The 18,690-nt window shown below is 40.2% G+C and overlaps 1 protein-coding gene across 2 annotated transcripts in view; it reads right to left on the reverse strand.

Moving 5' to 3' along the window:
* The window catches only part of tbc1d22a (TBC1 domain family, member 22a), a 107,385-nt gene that overhangs the window by 24,369 nt on the left and 64,326 nt on the right, over positions 1 to 18,690 (reverse strand). For both annotated transcript variants that reach the window (XM_041029950.1, XM_041029952.1), the window contains exons 11-12: positions 15,420 to 15,495; positions 6,838 to 6,965 (exon numbers count right to left, since the gene is read on the reverse strand). In XM_041029950.1, coding sequence (XP_040885884.1) covers positions 6,838 to 6,965; positions 15,420 to 15,495 — 204 coding nt within the window. The remainder of the gene's footprint in view (positions 1 to 6,837; positions 6,966 to 15,419; positions 15,496 to 18,690) is intronic.

Genomic DNA, 18,690 nt, shown 5'->3' on the forward strand with positions numbered 1-18,690 from the left:
AGCTTTCTGTTGTCGTATAGTAGGAGTATAAAGTACTATGAAAAGGAAATAGTCAAGTTAAGTATCTCAAAATTGTACCTAAGTACAGTGCTTAAGTAGATGCACTTGGTTACTTTCCACCACTGATTAAGGTTAGAGCTGTGTCACTAAGAACTTCAAAGAAACAGTCTGTGTCTGTGCTCTTTCATTTCTTGGCTAATGGTCTGACTTTTGCTGCTGTAAATTACAGCAACTTTCCCACCTGGAATTGACACATATCATCACATCTTACACAGCGGTTTTAAACATGGTCACTAACAACGCTCAACAGCTCCCTGCTTGGGAAATTCAACCATCCATATGGGAAAAGAACCATGTTTTAGAACTTGAAAATGTCACGGTATCCCTTTAACAGCCATGCTAATGCTGCCACACTGAGCTACTTGCTAATTTCATGCTCCACGCAACAGGGATAATTTGGTCCCTGTCTGTCTGTCCGTCTGTCTGTCTGCCTGTCTGCAGGGGAGGAGAGGTGTGTGTGTGTGTGTGTGTGTTTCGTTGTGAATCATTCCTCCTTTCTGTCTGTGTTTCTCCCTCTCTTCCTTCCCTGAGATAGTGACAAATAGAGAAAAAGTACAAAGGATTAAAAAAAAAAGGAAGAACTAGACTGAGGGCAAAACAGACAAAAAAATAAAAAAAAATCAAAAGACAAATACCATGAAACGACTGCAGGTAGAAAGACAGAGAGAGAAGATGACAGAAACCGAGAGGAAGACAGAGCAAGAGCTGTCTTGTGCTGGATCAGGCTGCTGAACAGATGGTCACACCGCAGAGAGAAGACCACAGCGGAGACATTACAACACTCAGGTTAAAATCTCCCCTGGAACACATATACGCACACACGCGCACACACACAGGCTCAGTGGCAAAGGGCAAGGTCTTTCTGTTCATTATCAGCATTTGTGAGAAACCCAAACAAAGGCTATGCATTAAGGACCTTTGTCAAAAAGCTGAATTTAGCTATTCTAGTTTGGACATCAGTAAATAATGCATGCATTTGCTGGTGTTGAAAAGGGGCCTATACAACAACCGAATCATCTGCAAAAGAGAGAAGCATCCTTGGCTTGGAGGGAAGGTCGGGAAAGTGTGGAGAGGGCTCAAACAAATACATGAAAACACATCGACGAGCAAAGGAACACAGCACTTTACAGCACTTTTAATAGCTCATTTTACCAAAAGCATTCAAACCAAGGATAATCTAAGAATCCTTGAGCGCAGAGCGAGCTCTCATCATTCAAAAGCACAGTCCCTTGAGCTGAAGATTAGGAAAGCGCTCACAAGGATGCTGTGTGGTAGAAATCACATGCTGTGGGCTCTTCTGTGCAGCACCTCCTATGCAGCATACCCCCACCCTGCCCCTACACAGTGGTTCTCCTTTTCGAGTCACGACCCCCCAGAATAATCAGGCTGGTGTCCGTCTGCGTTCCGAGGTCTCCTTATTTACAAATTCAGATCTGAATACACTGTCGTGATAGCTAGCAAAACTGTCTATAGCTGCTTGGTTAAGCACAATCCTGTGACACAAAAACACTTTGACACACAATAAAATCTGTTCTATAGGAAATGATATGGCTGGTACAGGTGATATAATGTAAACACCATTCCCGGGTCTAAAATATATTTATTTTTAAGATGCTATTTTATTTTTTTCCATCTAGCAGCCTCTGGTAATTATCCTGAGACCCCCTTGACAGTTGGGATGCCCAGGTTGAGAACCACTGTCCTAACAAACCTGGTTGCTTGTTGTGAACTGTTTTTCATAAGCATAATTTAAGGACAAATATTGAAGAGAAGAGCAAGACATAAGGACATGGTTGTAAAAGAAGCATAGAGGAGTAAATCTGGGATAAGCTGAGAAGAAAGATGAAGAGTAGAGAGGAGGTGGGAGGAGAGTGGAAGAACAGCTGTACAGTCGAAAAGAGAAAAAGTTTTTGAAAGGACAGTAGAAGAGAGCAGAGTAGAGAAGACAAGAGCAGCTTTGTGTCTTGCTGTCAGCTCCATTGAAAGTTTCATGAGTGGAAATGGCCTAATTCCCCTACTACGGTAGGACTGGAGGTGAGGGACTGCCACAGAGGCTCCCAAAAAAGGTGTACGTGTGTGTTTGTGTGTCGTCTGGAACGGTGTGTGGGGGCGTGTGCATGGGTGTGTGTGGAGGCTACGATCCAAATGACATTGTAAAACATCAAATATTTAGAGGATGGATTACAAGTACAATGTGTAGTTGGGTTGCTGTCAAGTCACGACAAAGCAACAACACCGTTTAATCATTCATTCCTTGTTTCTTTTTTAGACTTGAGGTGTACGGTGTGCGTCTGGGATCCTTACACACTGTAATTCTTGATTACAGTCATATCAATATACTACACCCACACATCCAGACCCACTTATTTAGTTTCAGGTTCACTGAGGCAGGAAACCCAAAAAAGAAATGCAAACTTCTCAAGGGCGAGTTCAAACATTAAATGTATGAAGTTATGATGAATCCAAACCATTCCCCTGGGAAGTATTCTGAAAGCAGAGCACATAACAGCACATGACAGGTACCGTGACAGCAGGCTAAGCACAGTAGCCCATACATCCTTCCTGGGGAATCCCAAGGTGTTCCCACCTCCACAGGGAGCCATCCAGGAGGCCTCTGAATCAGATGCCCAAATCAACTCAACTGACTCTGTTCAATGTGAGGGGGCAGCAGTTCGACTCAGAGATCCTTTCAGATTTTTGAGTACCTCAGCGTATTTCTAAGGAACTAGGGTTGGGGCTGATTACTGCAAGTTTGAACATTTCAAACTTGCAGGGGGTTTGAGGTGGAATTAGAATGAAGGAAATAAAACTCTGCTAAAAGCCTCTGCTGCATTCATTTTAATACCTTTTCTCCAAATTGCCATCGTCCCACTGACAATGAAGCACAAAGCTAAACTGATGGAGTGCTCTTTTAGCCAAGTACTTTCAGCTGTCTAACCTTACAAACAGTGTAGTTGCCAAGCACGGACACTTAATGAGTAGCTTTGCAGAACTGTTCAGTATTAATGTTCTGTTTGTTGAGTCAGATAATTCCAGTAATGTCGTGATTTGGTGCCTGTTTAAACAAACACGTACTGTGTGACTCTATAAATCAGTAAAATTATTCAAAATCATAACAAATACAACTTAAACTGAGACGGCCCCGTGGCGTTAACTCATCCATCATTGTACCCACTGTTCTGACATCAAGGTGTAAATTACTTTCTGGAAATGAATTGTGACTAAATGTCAGGACAAGGAATTATGCATTTTTCTTAGGGACATGAGTAGTTTATGATGCTGTAAATCCATTTTGAAAGCAGGACTTTCTGTTCCCCTCATGTTTGGCTTGATGTGTCTCTCTGACTGTGTTTTGCTCACCGGATTGCTGTGCTTTCACTCATTCTTTCTGCTTTACTTCTGTCCCTCTTTCAGCTGGATGATGATTAGATTGGTCGCTAATCTCTTTACTGATGATGCATGATGAAAAATAATGGCTTGTTGCTATGGACACCATGCAGACTTCATGCACAATAGAAACCATTACACCCCTGAGCTGGGTCAGGTACAGAGCATTACGGGGTCAGCTAGTATATCTTAATAACAACAAGCTTGTGTTTGAAACATGATCAATTATGGATTATTTACATGATCAGGATCCTGAGTTTCATAAAGGGCATTCACTTAGGCTCTAACGTAACTGTCTTCACATACGTTTACAACCATAAACAAAACATTTCCTTGCTTGTCCATCTCTCACCCTTTCCCTCTATCGCTTACTTAAGCCATTCATCAATCAATGCATCAAGACTAACTTGGAAACTGTCCGAGGAAATGTGTGAGACAGCCTGCCGGGGCGTTAACAGGACAGACTTGCACTGTGCTGAACTCTCTGAAACATAAAAACACCTGAAAAACATTCACACACATTCTTATTAAGCTCTGCAACTCCAGATATGCACACCTCTCCTGCCAGCTGGCTGTGGTTAAATCAAAAACACGAAGGAAAGAAGACCTAAAAGGCACAAGAACATAAGAGTTTGTTGTAATGATTTAGCATCAGTCCTTTACAAAAATAAAACTCAGTGACTGCCAGTAATTATTATCTATAGCTGACCAGGAGCTTGGTTTATCAAAACATAGTGCTGCTGTCGGATCAAGCAAAGTGTTTTTTCTGAGTAAAATAGGTTTCTGAGGCTTCCTCTCCATTGATGCCCACATAAGTCATGTGGGTGGAAAGACTGCACTTAAACTGGAGGACTTTGAGAGTTCAGGACTTGTTTTTCCAGGTTCATGAGCACTGCGCTGCAGCTGACCCAGCAGTTTTATGTCACTGAGAAGAAGAGAAGAAGGCAGGGACAATTTAGCAAGACTGAAGTAATATAAATCTTTGGAAGCTTAAATTGTTGGACTAAAAATACTGACAGCTCTCATTTTGAGTGAGTATAATAGAGTAATTAGAATTTAGCAACTGATTTAAAGATTTAAAATTTAATAAAATGCAGAATACTACAGTAAAGTACAGAACCAGAACCTACAGTAAAGTTAAACATTACATAAATTACCACAATCTGCAATAGTTTTATCAGCATTCAAGAGTTCAAGAGTTCCAAAACTAAATGTGACAGAAAAAATTACCATGTTTTAATGCAACTCAGGTCGAGTAAAGAAAATAAATAAATAAAATAAAATACCACCCTTGCTGTTAGGTGGCTTTTACTTGTCAGTCGCAATCTATCTCATGCTGTCCAAAGTTCAGTTAAAGTTCATTAAGATTTAGACAAGAGTCATTTGGTATCTATTCATTCAAGCTATGGCTTGTTGAATGCAGTAGACCAAGCACTTAAGCTATAAACTGAAATGTGTCCATATTTAATTTTCTTTTTTTTTTTTTTAATTTCTGTGTTCCTGTTCACTTCTATTTTTACTCGCTAGTCATTCCTTCCTCTCCCTATTGCCTCACTTTACTCCTTCACCTCTTACCCTTCTAAATTTGCTTCCTGTCTCCTATCAACCAACTCACCCTTTCCCCTCAGCCTCCTTTTATTTTCCCAGGAAACTTAACTGCAGCCACAATGATCACATACAGGAAGTGTTACCTGAGAAAATCCCTGGCACGTTTTACTTTGCCAATGCTCTATCTTTCAGGCAACTTCAAACTTGTGGCAAAGTTAGACTTTTGAGTTAAGCAAACATGGACGCGCTAAGTCTCCTGTTGGGTTCCATTAAACTACTGCAGAAGAAGCTCACAACAATATTCCATCATTAAAAGAGCACCAGTCAAGGCTCAAACTGTGAAAAACAATGAAAAAAAACACTACTGAAATACAGGATTTCTGTATTTCTGTTTGTTTCATGTCTCAATTTGAGGAAGGTTACAGTCTCCTCATCGCTCCACACCGTCTGACAAGGTTTGGATGTTTAGGTCACATGATTCATGATTAATCTGTCAAGTCTGTTTCCACAATACTTTGTCGCATTTTGCTTTTAGGTCTTTTAAGTCTTCTGTCTCAGCCAAGTGAAAACTTTTTGCAATACTTATTAGTTTTTTTTTTTTTTTGTAATTTTCTGCATTTCCACTCCAATTTTTTTTTATCTGCCAATTATACATGCGGATGAAAACAGGTGGATGAAAACCCACCAAGTGATGCTGAAGATGCTGAGAACAGCAGCAGGAAGAACAATGGAAAACAGCTGCAGACGCTGTTGCTACGATGACAGCTGAAAAGATACACACATATGTTTGCGCAACCACCTGGCACAGCTGAAAGTGCCTCCGATGGAGAAGATCATTTTAAACCCTACATTAACTCTCCATTCATCTTCTCTCTGCTCCCCTCATCTAATCAAACACTTTGATGTGATCGCATGTCTTACACTCTCAACCTCTGCATCAACTGGAAAATCCAGTATATGTACTCTGCTCAACCCCTGGACTACCCACTCGTGTCCCAGCATATAGACACACCCCGCTGAATCAATAGCAGACATTAGGTGTTATTGACAACGCCAACTGAGGTTAACAGTCTGGCATAACTGTAGGTGTCGCCTATTATGCTGTGTGTGCATGTGAAAGAGCAGAAGAGTGAACAGGTCCAGATGTGTTTGAATGGGATTAAGATCCTGCTCTCGCTCATTCTCTCATTTACACATCTAGGTCAACACAGTAATAGGCTTTACTTTGACACTCTCACACACACATATATACAAAGAACACAGCTGCCATAAAACGAAAATTAAACCATAAGTTAAAACAGCTAAAGCCTTTGTTCAGAGTATGAAAGAGGCTACTGACGTCTTTGTTTCCTTTCTGAATGAACTAATCCTTTAGAATCCCTCGCCCGCAAATCTTCTCCTGAAACGTTTTTTCATTCACATTTTTTAAATCTTTCCATAACAGACCACTATCTCACACACACGTTGTGCTAACACCAAACAAATCAACTAACAACTTAAGTGTAAAAATGTCAGTAGCATGGCTGTGTGATCGGGCTGAGCAGCACAGTTACACAGATACAGGCTGTATCACAAGCTCTGTGTAATTACAGATATCATAGAGAGCTGCCATGTTTGAATACCTTTATAAAAAAATATCTTTATTATGTGGCATCACACCATTGGGTTGGCTGGGATATAATGGTAGGAATTACAAAAGCGCCACTTCTGAGGCAATCATAGATGTCATTATCAGAGAATACCCCCGTTTCTGAAATCTCACGCAGAGCCAGATAGAAATGGACAGATAACAAAAAGCACAATAACAGTAGCTTTGCCGTGTGTGTGTGTGTGTGTTTGTACCTGGTAGGTGTCCCACAGTCTGATCGTGCAGCGTAGTGGCAGCTCCCTCATCAGGAGGTTGTTCATCCAGCGGAAAGCAAACTGCAGGTACTCCACCTCGTACTGCTGCATGTGGCGGTGCACAGACTCTGCCAAAAATAATAATTATCATAATTTTAAAAAAACAACAATAAAACACAAAGATTAAGGTTCTACTGTTTGAACCTATCCTTTTTAAAAAGAAAATGGTAGCGATGCAGACGTCTAGAAGGAAAAAAAAATCCTTTAAGCACTGGCTATAATGATGGTGACAGAATCCTTCATAATGCTCCTCTCTGTTAACAACATAATCAGCGTCTCACACTCATGCATGCACACACACACACACATATATATAACAGAGATGTAATTATGGAGCTATCAGAATTGTCTGAGAAAAGCTACGCACCACATTGGGATGAGAAAAGGGAGTGCATCCATTGTTAAATAAAGCTTCAAAGCAATTGCATGTCGGTCCAGTGAGGAATGGAGGGCATACACTGTAGGTCAATGGCATCCAGAGGTGAGGACAGAAGCAATGTATATGTGATGTATGGTGTGTGTGTTTTTATTATTTCTCTCATATTACAGCTTCCAGCAGAAGCTCATTAAAACAGTATTTTTGCTGATTACCTGACCTGTTGTAAAAGGTCAGTCTTCAAGCCTGTGTCATGTTTAACAAAACAGTGACTATTTATCGTTTTTTGTGTAGGAGAATAAAATGATTTTAATCTTATACAAAGCACATAGGTTTGTGATTTTCACCTCCACCTCTATTAATTAAAGTTGCAAATACCTATTCTGATTTGCAACGGTCTTCGGTCCTCCCTGCCAAAACACACGCCTTGTTAGTTTAAAATATATCTCTTCTGTGTTGTTCTATGAGGCATGCTGCATTTCCTGTTAAGCCTCATTTGCTCTGTTTGCAGTTTGAGCTTTGTCAAACTATGGTTACATGATTTTCAAGCAACACGAAAAAAGAGTAATGACTAAAATGCATGTAGTTACCACTGAAAACTGAAAATATTAAATTACCCTACAAGAACAAACACTGCTTTTGTTCAGAAGTATTTTTTCAGAGCAGATTAACACACATTTGGCGCAATAGCAGCTATTTCCAGCACCTGAACTTCATCATCAGTCTATCCGTCATAAAATCTCTCAGGCTGCTCCGTCCTCATCATTATCCAACTACCACGTGTTTTCAGTTGCACATCCTTGAAAATTCTGGGTGTATAACAGTGATGTGGAAAACTGGCGTTCATGACCAATCAACAACATTCAGCGCTGCTTCCTGAACCCCCAGAAAATACCACCCTCTGAGCAGGGAGTCTTTTAGGGATAAAAATATCTCCCCGGAACTTAATTTAGGCCTTGGTTCCACCAGTGGAAACGCAGGTAGGAGAAATGAGCTCCTCAAAAGGTTTCTGTTCCCCGGGGAAAGTTCCTGCGGTTTGAATGCACCTAATGGAGGTTTGTGACACAGAAGAATAAGCTACATCAGGCTTTGGCTTCACAGACAGTACTTGCAAATAAAGTCAATGCATCGTTGCTTTTGGTCTTTTCATGGCATTTGTTGACAATATATCAACAGCCTTATTCTTCAAAGTAGGTTTGATGGATTTTCTGTGCACATTACTATAATTCATCTGATGTGGTATCAATACGACCTGGGATTTCATCAAGAAACAGCTGAATGAAAGCATCCGTCAAGACTGCAGTTTTCACTCAGTTTGTTTTCCAAGCATCAACATCAGCTGGCTATTAGACGTCCACACCTGTCTCCTAATACACACAGAATGTTTTCTTTCAGATAATGTGTCACTGCAAAAAACAAATCCCACGGAGAGAAGACCACACAACGCATCAGTCAGTCTCAATATGTTCTCAATACGGAGTTCAACCATCAGTGTCGATGTCGGTGTCATGGCACGGCACGCTTGGCATGAACGCTCGCTGAGAAGGATGGATGAGAGGCAGAGAAAACTTGAAGCACACGGGGCCGTGACACTGAGAACGGCTGCCTTTGTTCCTTTCTCTGTTCTTGATAAATGTTTGTTTTATGCTTCTTTACATAACAAAAGATTAAAAATACCACTCAGTATTCAGCGACTCCCTATTCCATAATCATCAAACCCATGACACTCATTCTCTCTCTCATACAACAAAGGCACACACACATACATTTCATAATAGAGCTGTAATTATAGAGCTGTCAGACAATCTATGAGAAAAGCCAGTTAGGGAGGAACTATAGCATCCTCTTCTCTCACACTCTGTGCTCTTAATCAGGGCTGACTGACAAGCACACATACACACACACACGCACCCAAATACGGCTTTAATAAAGCTTTAATTGGTGAAACATTATGCAAGGTATTTCTAGCCAAGAACACATACATTATTACTCTCAAACACACACTACAAACACTTGAATGACACCTGTCTTCCACTGCTCACACATGCGTGTTTAACAATTAGGCACACACTCCACCACATGAGCAGGGCGCGAAGTAAACACAAAGCTATTATTTCACACTCCTCTCTGCAGTTTAATTATCACATGCTGCTGTAAAAGCACAAACAAGGCAAGCTCATTAACAGCGTATGCATCATGGTGACAGATCTTAGCTAGCTGCCAAACAGAGAGGGAGAGAGTGGAACAACTTTAGACAATGTTAAATTACACTAATGAACTTGTTCAGCCTAATATTAGTGACTTCACCAAACGGAGAGAGGAAGAGGTGCACGATGGAGGAGCGGTGGAAGGGAGAGTCGTTTGTCATGAGGAGTTACCGCGGTGGGAGAGGAGAGGAGGAGTGAAGAGAGGAGACATAAAATTTTAAAAACAAAAAAAGGAAAAAAAAGAAAGGTACAGAATAGAAGAACGCAATGAACTGCACTGCTTAAACTTGTGACCTTTTAACCGTGGGCTGCCGTCCAGCTGGCACAGTGCTTGGCATGCTGGGTAGCGTAGTTACGGTGGCTGGGGGAGGTTGAGTATGACATCTCTCATAGACACTGATTGACTGATGAGTCTTGTCTTCCTTCCTACTGCTGGTTAAAGTTTAGGACGCAGGCCACGGTGCCGGCTAGTCCGCTCCCCACCGTGGACCGTAGCCCTTGGCTGGTGAAGTGCGGCTGCACAGCAGGGGGTCAGAGGTCGTACAGTGACTAGTGAGCGGCTCCCAGGATTCTGCTGATGAGGCCAATTCTGTCTGACTTCGTGCTCTCCTTGGTACAAAACGTAATTACCGTCACAATTTTCTCTCCCACTCTCTACTGGCTTTCTTTTTTTTTTTTTTCTCTCAGCATCTTGCTCTCACTCAGTCTGTTCTGACACAGTTGCTATATTTTGAATCTGTTCTGTGTCATTTGCTCCCATTCCCTCCTCTCTCTGTAAATATACTGTATATTTAAAACAAATGCACTCATCTCACTGTAACCTTTACTCATTTCTTTTATTTTACTCTTGCCTGCAAGGAGGATTTACACCAATCCTCCAGTAGACACAAAAACAAGGCTACAGTGCCATGTGTTATCACCAGTGTTTGATTTTCTGTAACCAGGATCTTGCACACCAACTCAGCAAGCAATGTGCGTACACACAGTATGTGGTGCCTCAAGTCTTTTTTCTTTCTACATATTGAATGTAACTGACCATTTACTAAGCCTTTCTAGTTACCGTTGTTTAACTATAATTAACAATTTCTCTTTGGGGATGAGCTTCGTTTGTATGCGGGTGAGATACTTTTTCATGCAGCCAAAATACACTAGACATATGGTTTGTTCTGTGAATTACTACATATAAATAGTAGCATATACTGTATATATGTTTGTGTGTGTGTACATAATACTGTGTGTACATATATTTGCCCGTGTGTTAGTGTGCATACTGCTTCTGGTGGCACTGTGATTAAATCTCTGTTTATTTGTTTGTCACACAAAGAGAAACACCCTCCAGTGAGTAAAAATGATAAGTTTAATAACCAAGTCAAGTACAAAAGATAGAGTCCACTGAGTGACGCTTGCTTAATTATTCCTCTCACACAGCAAACAACCACAAGGTCACATATTTGTTACTGATTAGCCTGAGGGAGACTACAGAGATTGTGGGGGAGAATATGTTCTTTCATGGTGTTGCTCTATAAACGTGTGTGCACTGTCACACATAAACAATGCTTCCCTGTCATTTCTTTCCTAAATATGAGGTCTACGAAATTTGTTCATGTGGAACCTGGTGCAGGAAACCAGAGGAACAGCAGAAATGCAAGTGCATTTCTAAGGACAGATTTCGAAAACGCTTTGAAGTACGGAAAAGTGTATATGATACGTGTGAACATAATAAATACTAGCTGTTTGTAAATGGAAGAATTGTGGCATAGTTACAAAAAAACACACACCGAAGATTCTATGTAAAACTTGAAATTCCTAAAGGTTTGTTAAATGAAAAATATTTAATTAAAAGGAAAAAAAGATGTGAATTTCCTTGAATAAATGCAGGTAAAACAGTTGAAAACATGCAAAGAACTGTGTGCTAATTATGTGAAATGTAAAATTGCTGCGGGCATAAAGAGTGGGGTTCATGAACATTGTACAGGTGGTGACTGGAGGTTGTGAAGGGCTGTGTGGGAAGACGGGGAAAGATGGTCTAATTGACCTTGGGCAGGTTAAAACCCAGAGCAGGCCTGAACCTGAATTTAATATGCGTTTCTTTAAAAAATGGCACACATCAAAAGAAAAAAATTAGAATTACAAATGTTGCTAAAACAAAAAAACTCTTGCATAAAATAAATAAAAATTTAAAAAAACACACAAAGATCAAACACAAACACAAAATGAACTGCCCACTTCAAAAAGCAACTGCTGCTACAGAAAGGTAAATGAGCTCGAATTTTTTTTTTCTCAAAAGCATAAAAACACATTGTAACTTTTTTCAGCCTTTCATTACACAACACAGTCCCACAATCCAGCTAACAGCCTTTTTATGTAATTCAGGCTCAGAGCGCACACTGCCAGTGCGTCCTCTAATTTGCATAAATACATTCACCTTTGGGCAATTTGCATGTTGATGAACTTGTGCTAATGCACTTGCATGCAACAAATACACAGAAAGAGATAAGGGGGAGATAAAGAGATCAGAGGAACATTACAAGCATACCGACAAAGTGGCTTGTCTTTTGAGGAGAGACACGTGCTAGCGTCAAACAAGGCTAATGGGAGTTAGCGTCACTTATTACAAGTAGGATTAATTAGAGAGGAGGGGCTGGGGTTGGGGGGGGGGGGGGGGGGGGGGGGGGTCTGAGGGAGGAGCAAGTAATGGGAGAAAACAAAGATATTTTAAAGTAAAAACTTTCCAACAATGTCAACCGCTGTCTTCAACTAAGAGAATCAAAGTAAAGAAATAAACATCTTTGATTTTAAATTTTTTTTAACAAATCTGTGTAGTTTGTTTGGCCTCCTTATTTCAAGTTCAATTACAGCTTACAGGCCACATCTGGATTCACGGAGTAAGTAAAAACGGAAAATTCAAAGAAAGCCTGCAGAGAGATTTGATCTTTTGTGCATAAAATAAATATATATATTAGTTTTATTATACTGGATAAAGAACACTGAGAAAGCCTTAAGCCCTACCCTGCCACCACAGTAGTAGGACCTGAGGGACTAGGGAGTGTTTTTCCAGTCGTTCCAGGACATAAACTGATGACATTAAGGTCATCAAACCTTATCCTTAAAACACTGAAATTAATTGCTGTCATAAGACTCTAAAATTCATGCTCTTGAATTTTCTTATACCTCTATGCTGCCTTTAAAACAGGCAGTCATTCAGATTTGAAAGTTTGTTAAAGGGTGATCATAACCAAGCTTTGGTAATGGCATAGCACTTCCTGTCAAAGACAGGGAAATGCACAGCTAAACATCTCCAAAGAGATCCACAGCTGGTCTAATTATATGCTGTAATCTAAATGCATATAAAGTCACAAAATGACTTTGTCTTTGCTCCAACAATATCTTGCTACGCTGCTGTACGCCTTTGAATGCACTTTACTGTACATTTCAGTTAGACACCTCCACAGTGTTAAAAGTTATAGTACATAATGGATGGTGGGGACATGGTCATAAAAACAGTGTACATTATCTTTCTTTCCCTCTCTATGACCGTACAGTATATGTACGTTTTCCCCTCCATCTGACAGATATATAGGAGGAGCTACATGCAGTCATTTTGAAGAAGCAGAGAGAAGGTGACAGAGAAAGTGGAGCGAGACAGACAGATCAGCAATGTCCTATCCCTGCTGACCCAGTACTGCAAACATTAATGCAATGAAACACTGCACTGAGGTCTTTCACTCTTTCCCACCATCGTTGTTTCTCCTCCCACTGTCTTAACAAATACCCCATCTACAATTAATGCTCCTGTACTGGATACCCAACTGATGCAAAGGCTGAAAATGCAAGCCCCGTAGCAACAGCTAATGTCTAATCTTTTGCCTTTTTTTTTTTTTTGGAAGGTTACAAACTCTCTAATGGAGAATAATAGATTTGTTCATTTTGCAACTAGTTTTGTTTAACGTGTAATGGATTGTTAATCTCAGAAGAAAGATATAAAAATTAATAACAAACAGAGAAAAACAGTAAGGAACTAATTTAAAACAATCTCATAAAAATCCGATTCTACAACTTGGGATTTCAGAAGAGGAAAAGTAATATTTAAAAATCTGTAGTCAAAACATAACCCTGTTGTGAAAAGACGTTTTCCAAAAGTCTTTATCAAAATGCACACTACTCTGGATAAACCGGCATCTGATAAGAGCTGATAGGTAATTCTGGAAGAGATGAGAGGCCATTGTTCCCAAAACAGATTCTATGTCGACAGCCGAGCGAAAAACAATCCTGTAACACGAGATAAAAGCTATCTGTGATCTCATTAGGGGTGGTAATGTCAAGCTAGCGAGGTATAAAATGGCTCTGCTCCAACTATGATGACAAGGCACTTATGGAACAAGATACAGTAAAAACGTCGAGTCATTTTTTATGTTTTTGCTCGGGTGTGGTGAAGCTCGGATGGTGCCAGGACTTTGCTTCTTTTTTTCTTCTTTTTTTGTGTTAATTTATTTCTATAAAAGATACAAACACACACACCAGTTCTGACCCACACATACACTCCAATACACACCATCTGTCTCACAAAGGTCCAAATACAAACACATACACAAGTATATCAGTGTCTTTTTCACACACAGACAACATCATGCACCGACACTGACACTCATACGCCCTTTCTTTAGTCAAGTTTACTGGTCACAATTGCACATGCAAACAGACAAGCCTGCATACACGCACTAACTTTCTCTGACATTCACACACACACATATGCACTCTCTCTCTCTCTTTCTCTCTCTCTATCCATTTGAATGCAGCGAGCGAGTCCTCCCCTCCCTCTGGCTGACAGAGCGGGTGACAGGACAGTCGGACAGCACCAAGGTTAGCCCAGAACATGACCACTGTGCAAAGGCGTGCTTTGATAAAACCCTGTGTTGCACAGTGCATTGTGGTCCGTTGTGAACGCCACACACGTTTCCAGCAACAAAGGCGAGTTTGGATAGTGAAAAGCAAACCAGGCGACATTTACACATTCATTGTTTTGACAAAATGGGAATTACACTGAGAAAATCAGCTTCGCTAATTAACACTAAGTTGCGAGTGTATGTGAAATGTCATCGAGCCGTGTGCGAGTACACCGTGTGTGCATACATTACCTTCCAGGGCTCAGCATGCTTTGCACTAATAATCACCAGCACGTACACATTTCTTTGAGAACCGAGTGGAATGAAAATTTGCGAGACACTATCGTTAAAAAAATGAATAAATAAATAAATGGAAGAATCAAGGCGTGAAATGTTACTTCCTGGGGTGTATCCAGCTCTAACACAAGATTTCAAACTATCAAAGAAAGTTCAAGTGTTAAGCAAGCGATAAGTCAAAATTGAGGAAAAGAAATTGTCGTTAAGGCACTTTTGAGGTGACATTTATGCTTTTTTTTTTTTTTTTATTCCTGTTGCCAGGAAGAATCAGAACTTTAAGATATTTATGCAAGCCAAGTAGTGTCCAATCAGTGCCACCCTTCCTACTCCCTGCCACATGCATACATTTCAGAGCTAAACAAGGCTTTGCTTGAGCACTTCAGTGAAATGAAAGAGGCAGAGAGATCACAACAGGCCTTGTACTTGATATGCTCAAACACGCAGTATGCACAAGTTGATATTTCCCTTGTCTGCCTTCAAAATACTCATAGGAAAGAACAAAATTTACACCGATATACATAAAACCTTATATTGTTTGTGGTGAGTTAGGTGTGTTTGAGAAAAGACGAAAGAAAGGGAAACAGATGGATGTTACACTATCAAAAAGAAAAACAGAAAGAAAAGAAAGAAAAATAGCAACAGGAAAGACAAGGAGAAGTAAATGGAAATCAAGTCAAAATGGCAGAGCTGTGAGCAGAAAGTACTTTATGGATGGGTGGAAGGATGGATGGATGGATGGGGGCAAGGCAGATGACTCACCATCAATCCTGCTGACCAGCTCCTCCAGGGCCTTGACTTTCCTCTGGATGCCTGGCTGGGCAAATGTATAGTTGTCCTGAGGAGAGGAAAAATCAGAGGGAGTCAATACAGACCCATGCTCCAGTCTACAACTGTGAAAATTTAAATAACTGATCTGTAATATGTATGCTGACTCCCAAAGCGAAGGAGTGCAAACACAATGAAGGAATAATTTCAGGCAACAATAAGGAGCACAAAGATCAGACAAGTAAGTGGATAAGGCTCCTGTGGACCTGGAATGACCACGCAAGTGCCAAAAAAAGAAAGCAATAACTGGAGCTAAGAAGATCAAGCAGATTTTATTAAAGGAATATTTGTCATATTTCTCTGTAATTTCTTAGACAAGCTGTGAAATTGATCCTTGTTGAGAAATCTAACATGATTTGTTTCACATTGAGGTTTTGCAGCCATTTGGCCTGAGAGTCAGTGTATCACAGCACACACTCAAAAGGGTTTGAAATTTCACATTTTCACTTTGAGGATTCATTTTCAGAGAAGTGCAATGGCAATTACAGATTTGAAGTGTTTGCCAGGCCTCATTTCACACCTCACACAAAGCCTGAGCCATCTTTAAAAACAGTAAATAGAGAAAATAGGCCGCCTAACTAGCACTGGCATGATAAAACATGAGCGTCTCTGGCCCTGAAGACAAAGTAGGGGACTGACTGTAAATGTGCCTGTAAGAACATAACAGGTGAGCTGTGAATGGGTCCTGACCTCATAGTTTAAAGAAGAAAAAAAAAAAAAAAAAAAAAAAAATCCTGGGAGCCGATTTCTGAGGTCTTCTTTTCACTATTGTCCCTTTCAAGCAGTTTCTGTGCCTCATCTAGTCTGGATAATGCCAGCAGGTTAACAAAGCTGGAAAATTAGTAGGAGTGATGTTTGTAAAGCTACTTGTTGAAGGCAAATGTAGGGAGATGGACGCACAGGCTACAGTAAGTAAGTATTAACTCACTACAATGGGTGCAAGAAATGTCACTGGTTTTTTATTAAAACTGTGACTGTGTTCTGTAATGAGCCTCCATATCTGATGTTCTCACAGTTCTGATAAAACATACTGTTTCAGGCAAACGTAGATTCTTCACACACACACACACACACACACACACACACACACACACACACACACACACACACACACACACACACACACACACACACACACACACACATATATATATATATATATATATATGTATACATACACACTATAATAAACCTCAAACTCAATTATTCACATCAGACAAATCTTGATTTTCATATAGTCCTGGTTATCTAATGAGAAGCAAATGAGAAACCTTGAGACTGAAACTGCTGAAAGCTGTCCACAGCTGTGATAACATTTCAACTAAAGACGAAAGACACCAAGTTTGAATAAATATTATAAGTTAAAATATAATGTGTGTATGTGCTGTATACAAATACAAGTATGCATCTGTTTTGTGCTTACTGTCTGATTAAGATAATTACACATTTTCTTTTATTTTAATATGAACACAATAGGTGAATATGATCAGCTATTGTGTGGGCAGTGCCAGTTGGTTGAACTTGCAGAATACAATACAAGTGAGAATAGCACATAAGCATTTTGTGTGTGTGTGTGCGCACCCAAACACACACGCACACACACCGAGGATTACGTTTCCTTGAGGGGTCATTTCAGTGTGGCTGGAGAACAGCTGATGGTGCAAACTATCCAACAGATGGAAAGAGGGAGAGAGGAGGAGAAAGAGAAAATGAGAAGGAGAAAGAGAGGAGAGGGAAAGAAAGAGAGAGAGAGAGAGAGAGAGAGAGAGAGAGAGAGAGAGAGAGAGAGAGAGAGAGAGAGAGAGAGAGAGGGGAGGAGAAGTCATTTAGCAATAAACAGCTCCAGTTGTCCTTCAGGCTCAGCAGAACCAAGGCATGTGTGTCCTCCTGAGTTCATCAGTTGCTGGCAGTGGACAAACCACATTCTCTCCTGCCTTTTTTTTTTCCTCCATGTATAGCATCTTTCCATCCCTCCATTTCCACCCCCCCCCCCAAGTATTTATTCATATTTCCTCCATGCTACACTTGTTTTCATTATCTGAATCACCATTGAACCTTATGTAATTCTACATTTGTAAATTGTCTCCATTTCCTGTCCAGAGCTTCTCTGACTCTGTCTCTTCTACCACCCCAATGTTAATACGGTTAGGTGCTAAGCAAGTGTGAGGGCCAGTACAAGTAATTACATTTGCATTATTGAAGCTGCTGGCTTTAATCAACTGCCCTTCTTTCTCTCCTTCTGCCTCTCTCTCTCTCACCAGCTTCTTCTTTCCACTTTTTCATTTAAATTCCCTGTTCACTATACCTCTTGTCAAATGCTCACTTTTTCTTTCTTGCTTTTTTTCCCACGTCAGTCTCTTTAATGCTTTTCAATCAGTCGAACTTTCACTTTCTTCTCATCTCTTTTTTTTACTCACATACACTCTGTTTTGTTTCTGTGACTCTTATAAAATTGTCTAACGCTTTCTTTATTTCAGATCTGTCTGGCTGTCTTCATCATATTTTTTGCTCATTGCCACCACTTTGTCTGTTTATATGTCTGTCACAATCTCTGCCCTTCAATTTCTAAAATGATTGCTCAGACGGAAACCAAAGTTTGTTGTTGTTAAAGCCATGACTCATCATTTTTAGTGCACTGCTGATTCAATTTTCTTTTCTTTTTCATTTTATTTTTACTTGTACATTTTCATCCCGTGGTTGTTTTTTTTCTTCATCTTCAAAAGAGGAAGTAATAGATTTTATCTTGTTCTCTAATTTCTGGCAAAATCAACACGGAAACAAACCTGGGACCTAGAAAACTTTTAGAAAATTATGCATCACATGAAATTTTGATTTCAAGTGAGTAGGCGCCATGAGAACTAAAGGGAAAAGGACTTCTTTCTGCTCTAGTTATGTAATCAAATCCAGATGTAAAAAACATGGTAATGTATTTGAGGGTCAAGAGGTTTTCAAAACTCCAGTCTGTCTGTGCTTTCAGGTGTTCACTTTCTTTCATCGCTTCATGTCTTTCTCTTGATCCTCCCTCTACTGCACTCTGTCTTGCTCATTTTCCTCCTTTTCCACTCCTCTATTTATATCGTATTCCTTATATTTCTCCCTCCTTTTCCACACTCCTTTAATTCCCTCTTTTCTCTAATAAATCCTGCTGTTCTTTCTTCATCCTACTCCCTCTACATCTGTCTCATTTTTCCCTTTTACAATCTCT

The sequence above is a fragment of the Toxotes jaculatrix genome, chromosome 22, assembly GCF_017976425.1.
Source record: "Toxotes jaculatrix isolate fToxJac2 chromosome 22, fToxJac2.pri, whole genome shotgun sequence".
Lineage (NCBI taxonomy): Eukaryota > Metazoa > Chordata > Actinopteri > Toxotidae > Toxotes > Toxotes jaculatrix.